This window comes from Microcaecilia unicolor, chromosome 10, assembly GCF_901765095.1.
Source record: "Microcaecilia unicolor chromosome 10, aMicUni1.1, whole genome shotgun sequence".
Classification (NCBI taxonomy): domain Eukaryota; kingdom Metazoa; phylum Chordata; class Amphibia; order Gymnophiona; family Siphonopidae; genus Microcaecilia; species Microcaecilia unicolor.
The window spans coordinates 101999427-102014444 of NC_044040.1; the positions used below are offsets into that span (position 1 = coordinate 101999427).

The 15018-nt window shown below is 49.3% G+C and overlaps 1 protein-coding gene across 1 annotated transcript in view; it reads left to right on the forward strand.

The window, feature by feature from the left end:
- Positions 1-15018, forward strand: part of NUP205 (nucleoporin 205) — a 1281456-nt gene that overhangs the window by 51398 nt on the left and 1215040 nt on the right. Inside the window, exons 3-4 of the mRNA XM_030216143.1 lie at positions 3294-3522; positions 11976-12140. Coding sequence (XP_030072003.1) covers positions 3294-3522; positions 11976-12140 — 394 coding nt within the window. The remainder of the gene's footprint in view (positions 1-3293; positions 3523-11975; positions 12141-15018) is intronic.

Here is a 15018-nt window from a genome sequence, read left to right on the forward strand (position 1 = left end):
CATGTACCTGAGCAAACTTGTCCTTCACAGGCAAAAACCAAACTAACCCTGAGCATAAAAGGAAAATTCCTGTTTCTCTCAACCTCACGGTCTGTAGCTCTAGCCCAGGGAACGCTCCGGGGTCTCCATTCACCCCGGAGCGGACCAGCGGGCTGCTCTCCTACGCCTCTGGAATCTGGTCCCTCCGAAGAAAAGTTTGTAAAGTTGGTTGGTTGGAGGATAGGTTTTGCCACTGAGGAGCAGTGGAGGAGGGCCGGCCCCTTCTTTTTGGCATCGCTAAGAAAGAATAGGAACTTCAGAGAAACGGTGGGTGCGTCTGATGAATGCAGCGGCCATTTTGAAACTCCTGTAGTTTCAAAGTTTAGATTGGCTGATGAATCAGCTGTAGCAGAATTCCTCTACAAGCTTCTTCTAATCAGTATTTAGTCTGAGGTCCCTGCTCAGATCTGCCAAGAACTTGGCGTTGGGCTGCACTTAGCCCAAGGAATGACAGTTCACAGGTGTGTGGGCAAATCAGGCTTTCTCGTGATAGAGATGCATACACCATGAAATCTTCCTTGTTCTCTCTCTCTACTCTCACTAACCACAAATGGTTCAGGCCTTACACCACCTAAGGTGATATATTAGGAAAATCCTTCTCTCTACCTTTTCTAATTTGCCTATATCTTTTTAAAAAAGTTTTGTGGGGGATGGGCAGGGCTGCCGAGAGACTGGGCTGGGCCCGGGACAAGGTTGGCCCTGCCTACCCTGGTCCCGTCGACAGGCCCCCCTCTGTGTGCCACCGCACCAGGCCCCCAATCGAGGGCGGGACTCAGGGAGGGAAGGCCCGAAGAGAGGTGATCTGCTGCTGATGCGCTTTCACACGGAGGTGAGGCGCTGTGATTTGAATGCAGGGGGTCCGGCTCGGGGGCTGGCGGGCGATTGAGACCGGGGACTGCGGCGCTGGGTCCCCCCTGTAGGCCCGGGGAATTTTGTCCCCCTACCGCCCCCTCTTGGCGGCCCTGGGATTAGGCCAGTCAATATTGGGGTAATTGAAATCATTCACAGAAATCCAATAGAACAAATCATACTTAATGGTTCAATGCTGGAGTCAAAAATATTTAAATTAGTGAAGAAAAAGACCTCAGGAGCACAGTTTGTGCAGTGCAAAATTATCAGCAACAGACTCGCGTTCAGTCATTTGGTCAAGAAAAAACTCCATGTTCTAACTTTCAGAATGTCTAGAATTGGGGGGTCCCGAGCCCCCCCCCCAAGAAGGCTAGAGTGACCTTAATCTGACTCCATCTCTAAATAACACTAGTACTGGGGTAATCCAGGAGTTATGAGGTTCTAAAAGGAATTGCCACAGAGAGAGCCGTTAGGTCTAAGGGACCCGCATTAGTCCGCCTCTCAGCACTGGCAAGGAATAGATACCAGCCTTATGACAAACTGGATTTAGGTTACAAGTTATACAATGCCGCGAAAGATAGCCTGATATAGCAAAAGCATTTATACTTACAGCCTTTCATCATTAAGTGAAGCCCACAAATCATCATTTGGAATGAGGAGTTTATTTGCTAAGGTATAAGTCAAATCAGTGATTGACAACAGGCATGTACAATCAATTAATTATAGGAATATAATAAGCTGCAAACAGGTGTTAATTATTTGCTAATCTTTTATAATTTCTTTTACCAATTAGAGGTTTTACAAGGGAAAGCAATTAGGTAATTTGTCAATTCTGCTGGACACATTGGTTTCCCTTGGAGAGAGAGTGCCAACCCTTTTCTCTCTAACTCAAACCAGGAAATACCCTGATTTTTATAGGTGCCCTCAGGATATGGATAATATGACAGTAGATATACCTGATTGGATCTATGCTAATGTCATGGTTGTCACTGATTGGCTCATGCTAATGAGTAGCTTCTATCTTGCTAACATGGTTTTATCTTTAGCTCGCTTGACCACAAATCTTAAGCAAGACCCTGCTCACAGGAAAGTCTCCCTTCTCTCTTGGACAGCTAGTTCCCTATTTTCTCTGCACCTGGCATGACTCACTCATTGCTCAACTTGTTTTTCTAACTTACATTAGAGAAAATTCCACTTTGTAACAGATACGGGCTTCCATTTTGTGCTGAAATCCTCCATTTTGTTTCCATATCTATTAACTTAACTTTTAGGCCTCAATCCGGGCTACAAACTAGGCCATACTTTTCCAGTAAGCTCCCAGTTATGTCAGCCATCAGATTTCTGACTCAGCCAAGGTCTGTAATGGCCTGAGCTCTATGACTGGGCCCACCACCATTCCGGTGGGGGGGGTCTCTGGCTGTACCATAATTATACAAGAATATATTGATTAGCAATTTTCAGAAAAGTCTAATTTCATCACATTGACTCGTATAGATACCGAAAAAGGTCAAATGAAGTGGCCAAGCTCTGTTCTTAAATATTACAGCCCTGGCATAAAGCTTAACACACAAGACAAAATTAAGACCAATTAACATCTTAATTTTCATCTTCTATACTGGCCATAATCAAAAAGGGCTCCCAGATCCTGACAGGGGTTCTCTGTTTCACTTGGAGTTTGGGCTCGTTCCTAAAGAAGTAAGATATCCCTTTGACAGTGAGAAAGTTTGCTTCATTTTGAGTAGATGTTTTCATTTTATTTATATTCAACTAAAAGGAAGACATGATAACTTGAATAGTGGAAATAAAAATTTGTGTTTGTAGCCAAAAGCAGACCAAATAAGTATTGCAAAGTGTCAGCTCTCTGACATTAACCTCGGTGATACGAGATTGCTGTATTAGATGATTTTCTTGTGGTGTTAGATACGTTTGGAACCCCATGTGGTGCTACTCAGTTGATACTCTGTAGTGGCATCTAATGATGACATATTGGTGGGGGGGTGGTGGTAGTGTTTTGAACCCTCTTCTGAACTGTTTATTTCAAATGAACTATTTTGTGACTTAGAGATCCTTTTACCGAGGTGTGCTAATGATTAAAGTGTGCTAAATAATAAGAGGCCTATAGGAATATAATAGGCTTCTTATTTAGTGCATGATAAATCTATTAGTGCACCTTAGTAAAAGGACCCTCATGCGAGTTAAAATATTTCATTGCATAGATTACAACAAATATCAACTGGGTTTTTATGAAGTAAGGTATAGATAACCTGGCTATTATCAAGCAATATTTTTTTTAATGTGATAGCGGAATATATGTTACATTGTTAACTATAAAAAAAAAAATTAGAGAAAATTCTAACTTAAATTTTTTTTAATTTTTTAAAATTGTGTCCCAAAATCATTTCCAGGTTTCAGATCTCATCAAGGAGTGTCGGCAGTCTTTGGCAGAAAGCCTGTTTGCTTGGACCTGCCAATCACCTTTGAACAAGGACGATACCTTGCTTTTAATTGACTCTCTTGCGAAAGTGACTGTGGAAGCTGATGCATCATTGGATCCTGTGAATTTGGCCCTGCTAATGGCACTTCTATACTGTTTTGATGTTAGCTTTTTAGAACAGGGCACAGAGGACAGACAAGGTATTGATGTATGCTGTTACTATTGTACTTTTTCTGTTCTTGCTTTAGGTAGGCAATGTAAAAATGCTAATCTTAATTGTAAAATTATTTTATGGTATTGTTTTATCCTTTATACTCTTGGAATAAGACCTCCCTGATGGTGTAGTTAGTTTGTACATATAGGAATGTCTGATTTTAGGAATGGTTGCTTGTAGGACTAGCAATATCTAGGATTACATTTGCAGTATTACTCTGCCCTTGAATCTGGAAAATTGAAGCGCCATACTTAAAATGACACCAAATGGGTATCCAAACAGATACACTAAAAACAAACAGCACTTTTAGAGTGTAATCGGTGACAGTGCTGTGTAGTATGAAGGTAGATTTGGGGTTTATTTCTCATATAAAAACTCTCCGGCTGATATTCAAACTGATTTAAGGGGGCAGGAGAGGCTCTTGCTTGCTTAAATTTTCTGTGGCTGCCTACCTTTCTATATTCAGCGGTACTAAATCAGGCAGTGTTGCTGAATATCACTTTTGACCACCCATAAAAAATTGGCAGGTGAGGAGCAATACAGGGGGTGTATGTGGAAGGAGCTAGCAACTATGCAGGTGCTGGCTGATATTCAGTGCCGGCACCCACATAGCTGAGCAGGTGGGATTAGGACAGCTTGTGAGCTGTCCTATTTCTACTTGCTTAGCTACGCAGGTGCTGGCACTAAATATCAACTGGCACCTGTATAACTGTATTTTAACTTTAAAAAGCCCCCACCTTCCTACCCCTTTCCCCCCAGCCTGTGACAAAGCACTCCCCCTTCCCTGAAATGAGCCCCCCCCCCCCCCCCCGAGGTCTAGATATGCCCTCTGGGCCTACCTGTGTAACAGGTGGTCCTGTTGGGAACAGGAGCAAAGCCCCATTGCTCCTGTCTTTTGTGGCTGACCTCTGTGAATGGCTCGTTTCTGCCCCCACTTAGGACCACTAGGGATACAGGTAGGCCTGGGGGGGGGGGGGGGGGAGGTCTTTCCTAGACCTCTAGAGGGAAGGTGGTGATTGGGGTGGGCTTTGATTCTCACAGGCTGTGGGGGAGGGAGTAGGATGGAAGTGGGTTTTTTAAGCCTGTAAACTGAGATTTTATTTTATTTTTTAAATGAGCCTTCTATGAGGGATTGTATCAAAGGCCTTGCTGAAATCCAAGTAGGCTACATCCAGCACATGTCCACAATCCAGTCCACTGGTCACCCAGTCAAAGAAATCGATCATATTCGTTTGGCATAGTTTTCCTTTAGTGAAACCTTGTTGCCTCTTGTAACCTGTTGTGTTCCAGGAAACTCGCTATCCTTTCCGTGAGCAGTGTCTCCATTACCTTTCCAACCACTGAAGTAAGACTTACTGCCATATTGTTTCCCACTTCTTCTCTGGCCCCACTTTTTTGAAGGGGGGCCCACATCCACTCTTCTCCAATGAAGTAGAACCTCCCTGTCTTCAAGGATTTATTAAACAAATATTTGAGCCCCCACCAGAACCTCTTTGAGCTCCCTCAAAATTCTGGGATGGATCCTATTTGGCCCAATGACTGTGTCCACTTTCAGTTTTTCAAGTTGTTCATAAATGCTTTCTTCCGTAAATGGTGGAATAGCATTTTCATTTTCATATGTACAGTTATCAGCCGATTGAGGTCCTACGCCAGGATTTTCTTTGGTGAAGACAGAACAGAAGCATTTGTTAAGCACATCTGCTTTTTTCCTAATCACTCTCTGTTCATAGCATCTTTTATTTCTAGCCCTCCTCAATTCACTAATATACGTGAACAAAGTCTTGTCACCCTTCTTTGTTTTTAGCCATTTGGTCTTCTGCCAGAGCCTTTGGCAGCCATATTGCTCTCTTCCCTATCATCAAGCCGATCAATCCATAGACTGGTGGGTTGTGTCCATCTACCAGCAGGTGGAGATAGAGAGCAATCTTTTACCTCCCTATATGTGGTCATGTGCTGCCGGAAACTCCTCAGTATGTTCTCTATCTCAGCAGGTGTGTGGTCACACAGCAGCAGCTCTGGCTAGGTCTCCAAGCCTAATTGTTTAGGTTTTGTTGAGTACCTGGGGTTAAGGGCTCTTCGTGCGCAAGTGCAAACCTGGTGGTACCAGGTCCCTCCTTTTCTCCCCCCTCCCGCTGGCTCCGTTTAAAAAAAAATTTTTTTTTTTTTTTCTTTCAAAAAGGACGTCCATTTGCAGCTGCTCACTGGAACAAGTCGCTGCTGCTCGGAGCAAGAAGCAGGTAATTTTTACCTTTTACTAGCGGGCAGGGGGTTCCCCGAACGGTCTCCACGTGGCTCTGGCCGCGGATGGCAAGGGCGCGAAAAGACGCTCCCCGGAACGCGTTCGCGCGCCTAGCGGGGAAGCGGGGGGATCGAAGGTAGAGTCGCCCTTTTGGAACTGGGAGAGCTCACCGGCTTTTCCTCCGGCGCGGCGGCCTTTCCCGCCTTAGACGCCCATCCCCCTCTGGCCGCCCTCCCGGTCGTGACCGGCCACGCGGCTCGGTCGGCTTCTTCTTGGGCCGCCCTCGAGATGGGAGACGTTAACAGCATGGTCGCCCTTGAATCGGGCGACAGTAAGAAGTTGGCGAAATTAAAACACCCTTTTTCCCGTGCGGCTCCTTCTCGGAGTTTCGCGTCGGACGCCATTTTGGACGCGCAACACGCCTCTTCCCCCGCTACTGGGAGTGCAGATGGCCTCTAGGGCCATGGCACAGGCTGCAGAAATGCGCAGACTGGGGGGTTTCTCCCCTGAGTTCATTTTGCTGCTGCATCAAGCCTTTCTTATGCAGAACCCTGCCCCTGCCCACCTCTCTGATCGGGGTGATGAGGCCTCTATGCTTAAGCGCCCTCGGGTGGATCTTCCACCCTCGGGGGACGCGGTCTCCTCTGATGTGGATGACGGCAGCGTGTCTGAGTTCTCCCAGAGATTTTTAGCGGAATCGATGGAAGAGACTGATCCTCGCTCGGATGGAGCGGACGACCCCTCTGCAGCGCGGCTTTTTCGCTCAGAGGATTTGCCCAACCTGCTTGTGCAGGCCATGAGCATTTTGAAGATTGCCTCTCTGGAGGAAGGCTCTCTCTCAGCCTCTACTGGTTCCGCCATTATGCTGGGAACGAAGCGCCCGCCTAGAACCTTCCACGTTCATGAGGCCATGCAGACCTTAATTTCAGCGCAATGGGATGCCCCTGAGGCGAGCCTGAAAGTAGCTAGGGCTATGTCCCGTCTGTACCCCTTTCCTGAGGGGAACGGGAAGCCTTTGTCTGGCCCACAGTAGATTCTTTAATCACTGCCGTGACTAAGAAAACGGCGCTGCCGGTGGAAGGTAGCACTGCCCTGAAGGACGCCCAAGACAGGAGAATGGAGGCGGCCTTAAAGTCGTCCTTTGAGGCGGCTGCTCTGAGTTTGCAAGCCTTGGTTTGTGGCTCCTACGTGGCTAGGGCGTGCCTGACTGTTTTGCAGCGGGCTTCCCCCTCGGACCCTTCCTGGAGGGCGGAATGGCCGACCCTGGAGTCGGGTTTGGCCTACTTGGCAGACTTGCTGTATGATGTTTTGAGAGCCTCGGCCAAGGGCATGGCTCAGACAGTCTCTGCGCGGCGGTGGCTCTGGCTTAAGCACTGGTCTGCTGACCATTCCTCTAAATCTCGCCTAGCCATGTTGCCTTTTAAAGGCAAGCTGCTCTTTGGGGACGAGCTGGACAAGATCGTGACGGAGCTCGGCACGTCCAAGGGCAAGAGGTTGCTGGAGGTCAGGACTCGGACCGGCAGTGCCCGTCCTGGTTCCTCTAAGGGCCGATTCCAGGAAGCCTGTCGGTATCGCCCGGGCAAGTCGGCCTCCTCTGTCTCCGCTTCCTTCAAACGGAACTTCTCCCCTAAGCAGCATTCCTTTCGTAGGGACCGCCGTCCCGGAGGGTCGTCCTTCGGCCCGCCCCCAGGGTTGCATACCCAATGACGGAGACCTGGTCCATGGCCCAGTGCAGATAGGAGGAAGGTTGTCCTCGTTTCTGGGCGAGTGGACCAGGTTAACGTCAGACGCTTGGGTTCTGGAAGTCATCAGAGACGGCTACAAGCTAGAGTTCTGCCGACCCCTAAGAGACGGGTTTATAAACTCTCCTTGCAAGTCTCAGGTCAAAGCAGCAGCCGTGCAGCAGACTTTGAGCAACCTGATCCGCCTGGCAAGGGGCGCTACTCCATTTACTTTGTGGTGCCAAAGAAAGAAGGATCTGCTCGGCCTATTCTCGAACTCAAGGGAGTCAATCAGGCCTTGAAAGTTCGGCACTTCCGGATGGAGACCCTCCGCTCCGTAATATCTGTGGTGAAAAAGGGAGAATTCCTTGCCTCCCTGGACATCAAGGAAGCTTACCTACATATTCCCATCTGGCCGCCTCATCAGCGCTTTCTGCGCTTTGCAGTGCTGGGCCGACACTTCCAGTTCAGAGCCCTCCCGTTCGGGTTGGCTACAGCTCCGCGGACCTTCTCCAAAGTAATGGTGGTCATCGCGGCCTTCCTCCGCAAGGAGGGAGTGCAAGTCCATCCCTATCTGGACGACTGGCTGATCCGAGCCCCTTCCTATGCGGAGTGCGGGAGAGCTACGGACAGGGTCATTGCTCTTCTGAGCTCCCTGGGATGGATCATCAACTGGGAGAAAAGCCAGCTGCGCCTGATTCAGTCCCTGGAGTATCTGGGATTTTGATTCGACACCCAAGTGGGCAGAGTGTTTCTGTTGGACAACCGGAGCGTCAAGCTTCAGACCCAGGTGGGCCAGTTCCTAGCCTCCTCTACTCTTCGGGCTTGGGACTATGTGCAGCTGTTGGGCTCCATGACAGCCACGATGGAGGTAGTGCCCTGGGCCAGGGCTCATATGAGACCACTACAGCACTCTCTTCTGCGGCGGTGGAGTCCAGTCTCGGAGGATTACGCCGTACGCCTTCCTTTGGATCCAGTGGTGCGAAAGGCGCTGAGCTGGTGGCTGAGGCCGCCAGGCAAGCTGTCCGCAGGAATGCCTCTTACGACTCCGGAGTGGGTTGTCGTCACGATGGACGCCTGCTTGACGGGCTGGGGAGCCCACTGCCTGGGACGGACAGCGCAGGGGCTCTGGTCTCCTGCAGAGACGAAATGGTCCAATCAGCCTCCTGGAGCTCCGAGCCATTCGGTTGGCGCTTCTAGAGTTTCTCCAGGTACTGGTGCTGAGGCCTGTAGGGTCCCGTCAGACAATGCCACGGCGGTGCCTATGTCAATCGCCAGGGAGGTACCAGGATCGCCCCTCTAGCCAAGGAGGCCATGAAGCTATGCCTGTGGGCGGAAGCGAATCTGGAACAACTGTCGGCGGCCCACATTGCGGGAGTCATGAACGTCAAGGCGGAATTTCTCAGTCGCTGTACATTGGATCCCGGAGAGTGGCAACTGTCGGCTCGGGCGTTCTTGGACATCTCGAAACGCTGGGGCCGGCCGAGCCTGGATCTGATGGCGTCCTCGGCCAATTGCCAAGTGCCGCGTTTTTTCAGCAGAGGACGGGATCCTCGATCCCTGGGAGTCGATGCTCTTCTCCAGCAGTGGCTGGCACAGGAGCTGCTCTACGTGTTCCCGCCCAGGGTGCTAGGCCGTGTGGCAAAACATCCGGGCCGGGTGATCCTGGTGTGTCCGGATTGGCCCAGACGTCCCTGGTATGCGGACTTGGTCAGACTCTCGGTGGACGGCCCTCTGCGGCTGCCAGCGGAGCGGGGCCTCTTACATCAGGGTCCCGTGGTGATGGAGGATCCCTCCCCCTTTGGTCTTACGGCCTGGCTATTGAGCGGAAGCGGCTGAGGAAGAAGGGCTTCTCAGACAAGGTCATCGCCACTATGCTGAAAGCGAGGAAGCGCTCTACTTCCACCACTTACGCCAGGGTTTGGCGTACCTTTGCGTTGTGGTGCGAGGCAGGCTCTATATCGCCCTTCACTGCTCCATTATCTTCAGTGTTGGCGTTCCTGCAAGAGGGGCTGGAGAAAGGCTTGTCGCTCAGTTCGCTGAAAGTCCAGGTGGCGGCTCTAGCTTGCTTCAGGGGTCGTCTGAAGGGGGCTTTCCTGGCTTCTCAGCCGGATGTGATACTCTTTCTCAAAGGAGTTAATCACCTGCGCCCCCCTCTGTACTCGATAGTGCCTATGTGGAATCTCAATCTGGTACTACGGACCTTGCAAAGGCCGCCCTTCGAGCCCTTGCCAAGGGCATCGCTGAAGGACCTGACATTGAAAGAAGTCTTCCTGGTGGCTATCACATCAGCCAGAAGAGTTTCCCAGCTCCAGGCGCTCTCGTGTAGAGAACCGTTCCTGCGATTCACTGAGGCAGGAGTATCGATTCGCCCAGTGCCTTCCTTCCTGCCCAAGATTGTTTCTCGATTCCATGTGAATCAGCAGCTTTACCTACCCTCCTTTCGTAGGGAGGATTACCCAGAGGAGTACCCTGCGCTCAAGTACCTGGATGTTAGACGGGTCATCATCAGATACTTGGAAGTGACCAATGATTTCCGGAAGTCGGATCATCTGTTCGTGCTGTTCGCAGGCCCTCGTAAGGGTCTGCAGGCATCTAAGCCTACAGTGGCACGTTGGGTCAAGGAGACGATCGCGTCAGCTTATGTGGCGGCGGGGAAGATTCCGCCTATTCAGCTGAAGGCACACTCTACTAGAGCACAAGCAGCCTCGATGGCGGAGTCCAGATCTGTCTCTTTGGAAGAGATTTGCAGAGCGGCTACTTGGTCGTCGGCTTATACCTTCTCAGGACATTACCGCTTGGATGTGGCTGCTCGGGCCGAGGCCCAGTTTGGGGCTTCAGTGTTGCGTTCAGGGATTTCCATGTTCCGCCCTGGGTGAGTACTGCTTAGGTACATCCCACCAGTCTATGGATTGATCGGCTTGATGATAGGGAAGGTAAAATTATGTATCATACCTGATAATTTTCTTTCCCTTAATCATAGCCGATCAATCCATAGCCCCTTTCAGATATCTGGATTGTTTGTGTTCTGGTTATATTTCGGGTTCAAGTTCAGTCTTCATTTCCTGTTCACGAGGACTTCGTGTTCAAGTTCTTCCAATTGAAGTCTCTTCGAATTGAGACGATTTTGTGTTACAGTGCGCTGCTGCTTCCTCTCCCCCCGTTTCGGCGGTGGCTGGATTGATAACCAAATTATGCCGGCGCTCCCTCCCGCTTCGTGCGGCTTTAGGGTAGCTTTGTATCCCTTCCACTTCGGCGGTGTTAAGGTAAGCCAGCTCCTCCCGCGGTTGCGGTAGCAGGATAAGCCAGTCCCCCTGTGTCGGCGGGTGTGGTTTCCCGCCCACCGCCCCGGCGGTGGTGCGCTGGAGTATTTCTCCTCCCCCGCTTCGGCGGTGGCGAGCTGGGCAGAGTGTCCCTTTGTGGGTGTAATTCTCTAAGTGCTGAGTCCTGCGGATGGAGCTTTGATATCGACATACTGAGGAGTTTCCGGCAGCACATGACCACATATAGGGAGGCAAAATATTGCTCTCTATCTCCTCCTGCTGGTAGATGGACACAACCCACCAGTCTATGGATTGATCGGCTATGATTAAGGGAAAGAAAATAATCAGGTATGATACATAATTTTACCTTACGTCCAGTTAAGAAAAACTCTGGTAAACCTGAGTGAAAGGAAGCAGTGTAGGAAGGTGACGAGGCAGTGGACAAGTATAAAATCCTATATTGTGAGCAAAATAAGAGATGTATGATTCAGAATGACTTGGATATCAGGTGTGTACAGTGTAGCATAAGAAAGAAGTCAGATTTTTACAGTTTGATCCTATTTAGTCCTGGAAAGCTTAACTTCATTTGGTTACGAAAATGAGCTTATCTCCTAAGACAGTGGTTCCTAAATCTGATCTGGAGGCACCCCAGCCAGTTGGTTGAGACAGTGTATGTGAAAATCTCATGATTATTTGTTGTGCATATACTGAAAACCTGATAGGCTGAGGTGCCTCCAGGATCATGTTTGGGAGCCACTGTCCTAAGGTATGGTGAACAAGGTTGATCACAAAAGGAGCAATCCCATATAGAGCTTTAAATACAAGCATACACAGCTTAAATTTCACCTTCGCTTGCATTGGTAATGAGTGAAACAGTGTAATTATATCAAATTTTCAAACTGAGTATATGCTGATCAGTATATTCTGGATCGTTTGTAACTTTTTCAAAATAGACTGAGCAACCTGCATATACACAATTACAGTAATCTAACTTTGATAATAACAAAGATTGCACCAGCAAAGTGCATTTTGGTAGTTCAAAATACTGCTTTGCTGTATCAGCAATACTTGAAGCGCTGGCTTTGTTTACGTTAAGGACAACAGGAATTTTTTTTCAGGAATTCTTTTTGACATGAAATTATTTTAACAATGCTGATAAAATCAAGTTATTGTAAATATCCTTGCATGTTAATGATTTTTTTGTTTGCTTTTTGAGATTTAATGCATCAGTTACCGCTGTTAACAGAGAGGCAGTATATTGCAGCCATCCACTGCCGACTTCAGGAGACTCAGCCGTGGAAGTTGCCAGGATTGCAGGCAACAGTGAGATTAGCATGGGCCCTTTATTTGAGAATGATATCCCAGCTACCAGTTGTGACAGGTAAAAACTTAAATCATTTTGGTGGTAAGGATCCCTAGATCTGTAGGGAATCACTTTGCACAGCAGGAGTCTGTAGCATTAACGCACACTTAATAAATGGTATTTTTGCTTTTTATTTCAATGCTCTAAAAATACTTTGTTTGCTTTCTGTCTTTGTATATTATCTCCCCAATCATTCAGTCTCTAGTGCCTAGAAAGTTTTCACTTTTTTTTTCACATTCTGTCTTAAAAATTTCAAGAAGACAAAGTAAGCATTTTTCACTGATTTTATACAAAGCTAGTAAAAAAGGCCCGTTTCTGGCTGAAATGAAACGGGCGCTAGCAAGGTTATCCCCCCCTCCGTCCCTCCCTCGGTCCCCTCCGAGGATTGGAAGTAAGCCTATGTAGTCCACTGTAAGCAAGGAAGGCAATTAGGGTAATCTCTGTTTCCCCTGCGCCGTGCAGCCATCATTGCAATACACTCAAAGTAAACCTACGTAGTCCACTGTAAGCCAGGAAGGCAATCAGGGTAATCTCTGTTTCCCCCTGCGCTGTTCAGCCGTCATTGCCATACACTCAATTCAAAGCAAACCTGTGAGGTGCTGTATCCACGTTGTCGTTCACCGTCCTCCCTCCCCTCTTGTAGTAGACAGGAGTGGAAGTAAGCCTATGTAGTCCAGTGTAAGGAAGGAAGGCAATTAGGGTAATCTCTGTTTCCCCTGTGCCGTGCAGCCGTCATTCCCATACTCTCAAAACAAAGGAAACGTGTGAGGTGCTGCATCCACGTTGTTGTTCTGCTGTTGGCGCGGTGGGATGGCGAGCGCAAGGAACTGCGAACATCGGGGAGGGCTGAGGGCGGGGTGATGTCCAGCAGCGCCGGCGAGTTGGGACAGGGGAGGGAGAGAGCGTGCTGCGGGTCCAAGGGCGGGGCTGGAACTTGGAGGAGAGGGAGGGCGGTGGCCAGCAACTCAGGCTCCAAGGGGCGGCGGCGGTTCAGGAGAGGAGAGGGAGGTCGACGGCGTTTTTTTGAGGGCGGTTGACAGGGGGAGGAGTACTCCACCCCCTCCCCCTGCCTGGGTCGCGGTTTGTTGCTGTGAGTCGGGCTGGTGACGTCATGCGAGACCCAGCCAATCAGTGGGATGATCTACTGCATCTACCAGACCACCTTCGAGAGATCCACGGTTCCAGGCAGCCTCAGAACGTTAGAGGTGAGAATTATTATATAGGATACTCTACTCGTCAACTGTGAAAAAAAGAATGATATTGAAATGGCAATTAAGAATTAAAAAAAAACAAAAATCTTGATTGCATAAGACTTACCACTCTTTATGATTGTAAACCCAAATAAGGCAGTCGGAATTAACAAGTCCCATAATTAGTTAATACAGGTATTCCACATCGATTCATCAACCAGTAGTATCTAAATCAGCTCAGCTACTGTGAATGAAGTTGTTTCTGTTGTACAAAATGAATTTGAAGCAAGGGTCTTAAAATACTGAATATGAAACCTCTGAAAGAAACCTGCAAAAGTTGTTGAAAGGTGAAAGATACAGATAAAGGCTTTACAGTATTTTGTGATATTTAGGACACTTGTCAAGTCATTCTTTGTAAAGTGGATATAGTTAGGTATCATCAAAACCTATTTTGTTTTTTTTGGTAATGTTGTCTCAAGTCTGCAGCTTTGAGTTGTATGGAAAGCAGAATTTAAAACATGTACAAGGGAGTGAACACTTTTAGAAGGTGCTACATATTAATCATATCAGGATATATATATGTGTATGTATGTATGTATATGTATGTTTATATGTATGTATATGTGTATATATGATTCTCCGAGGACAAGCAGGCTGCTTGTTCTCACGACTGGGTTGACGTCCACGGCAGCCCCCACCAACCGTAAGAAAAACTTCGCGGGCGGTCCCGCACGCAGGGCACGCCCACCGCGCATGCGCGACCGTGCCCGCTCAGTTTTTTTTCCATTCCGCGCTGGAGAGAGACGTGTTCCCGTCTCTCTCTTAGCCCCGGAAACCGGATTGCGGCCTAGCCCGCGGTTTTTTTCTTGTTCGGCACGCATTCGCGTTTATTTTCTTTAAAAAAAAAAAAAAAAAAAAACGAAAAAGAGTTTTCCTCGTTCTTAGTCGCGAGGGCGCGTCGTCGCGGCCTTGTGGCCGCGCGGTCGTTTTATTCTTTTTCAGGTGTGCTTTTCACCGCCACCATCGATGATTTTGACTTCGCCGACGCGATTTTTCCATCGATGTCCTCGAAGGTCCCGAGTGGATTCAAGAAGTGTGGTCGGTGCGGCCGGCAGATCTCGCAGACCGATACTCACGCTTGGTGCCTCCAGTGCCTCGGCCCGGAGCATAATTCCAAGACGTGCACCTTGTTTCTCGGCTTAAGGAAGTGGACGCAGGTGGCGAGGCAAGTTCTGCGGGACCGTCTTTTTGGAACTTGCGCCGGCCCTTCGACGTCGACCTCGACGGCATCGGTGTCGACGGCCGGGTCTTCGGTGCTGGTACCGATGTCGACGGCGTCTGCGCTGACTATGGCATCGACCCCAGGAGCACAGGTACCTTTGGCCCGCCGGCCTGCCGGTGACGGCGGTGGTGAGCGGCCGCGTGGTCAGTCTGCCCCGGCCACTCCCGCTGCTCAGGGCCATCGGGCCCGAACCCTATCGGATCCGTTACCTCGAGGCTGGGGGGGGCTCCACCTCCTCCTCATTTCTTCCACGGAGCGCCGATGACGGACATCGCAAGAAAGCCAAGAAGCACCGTCATCGGTCGCCCATGGCGCACGGGACTGGCAGCTGTGGGACATCGAGGGACGACTCAACACCCAGGAAGCGGCAGTGCCGGGAGAAGCGTTCCCCCTCGGTCGAAGAGGTGTCGCTGCGTGAGTCCGC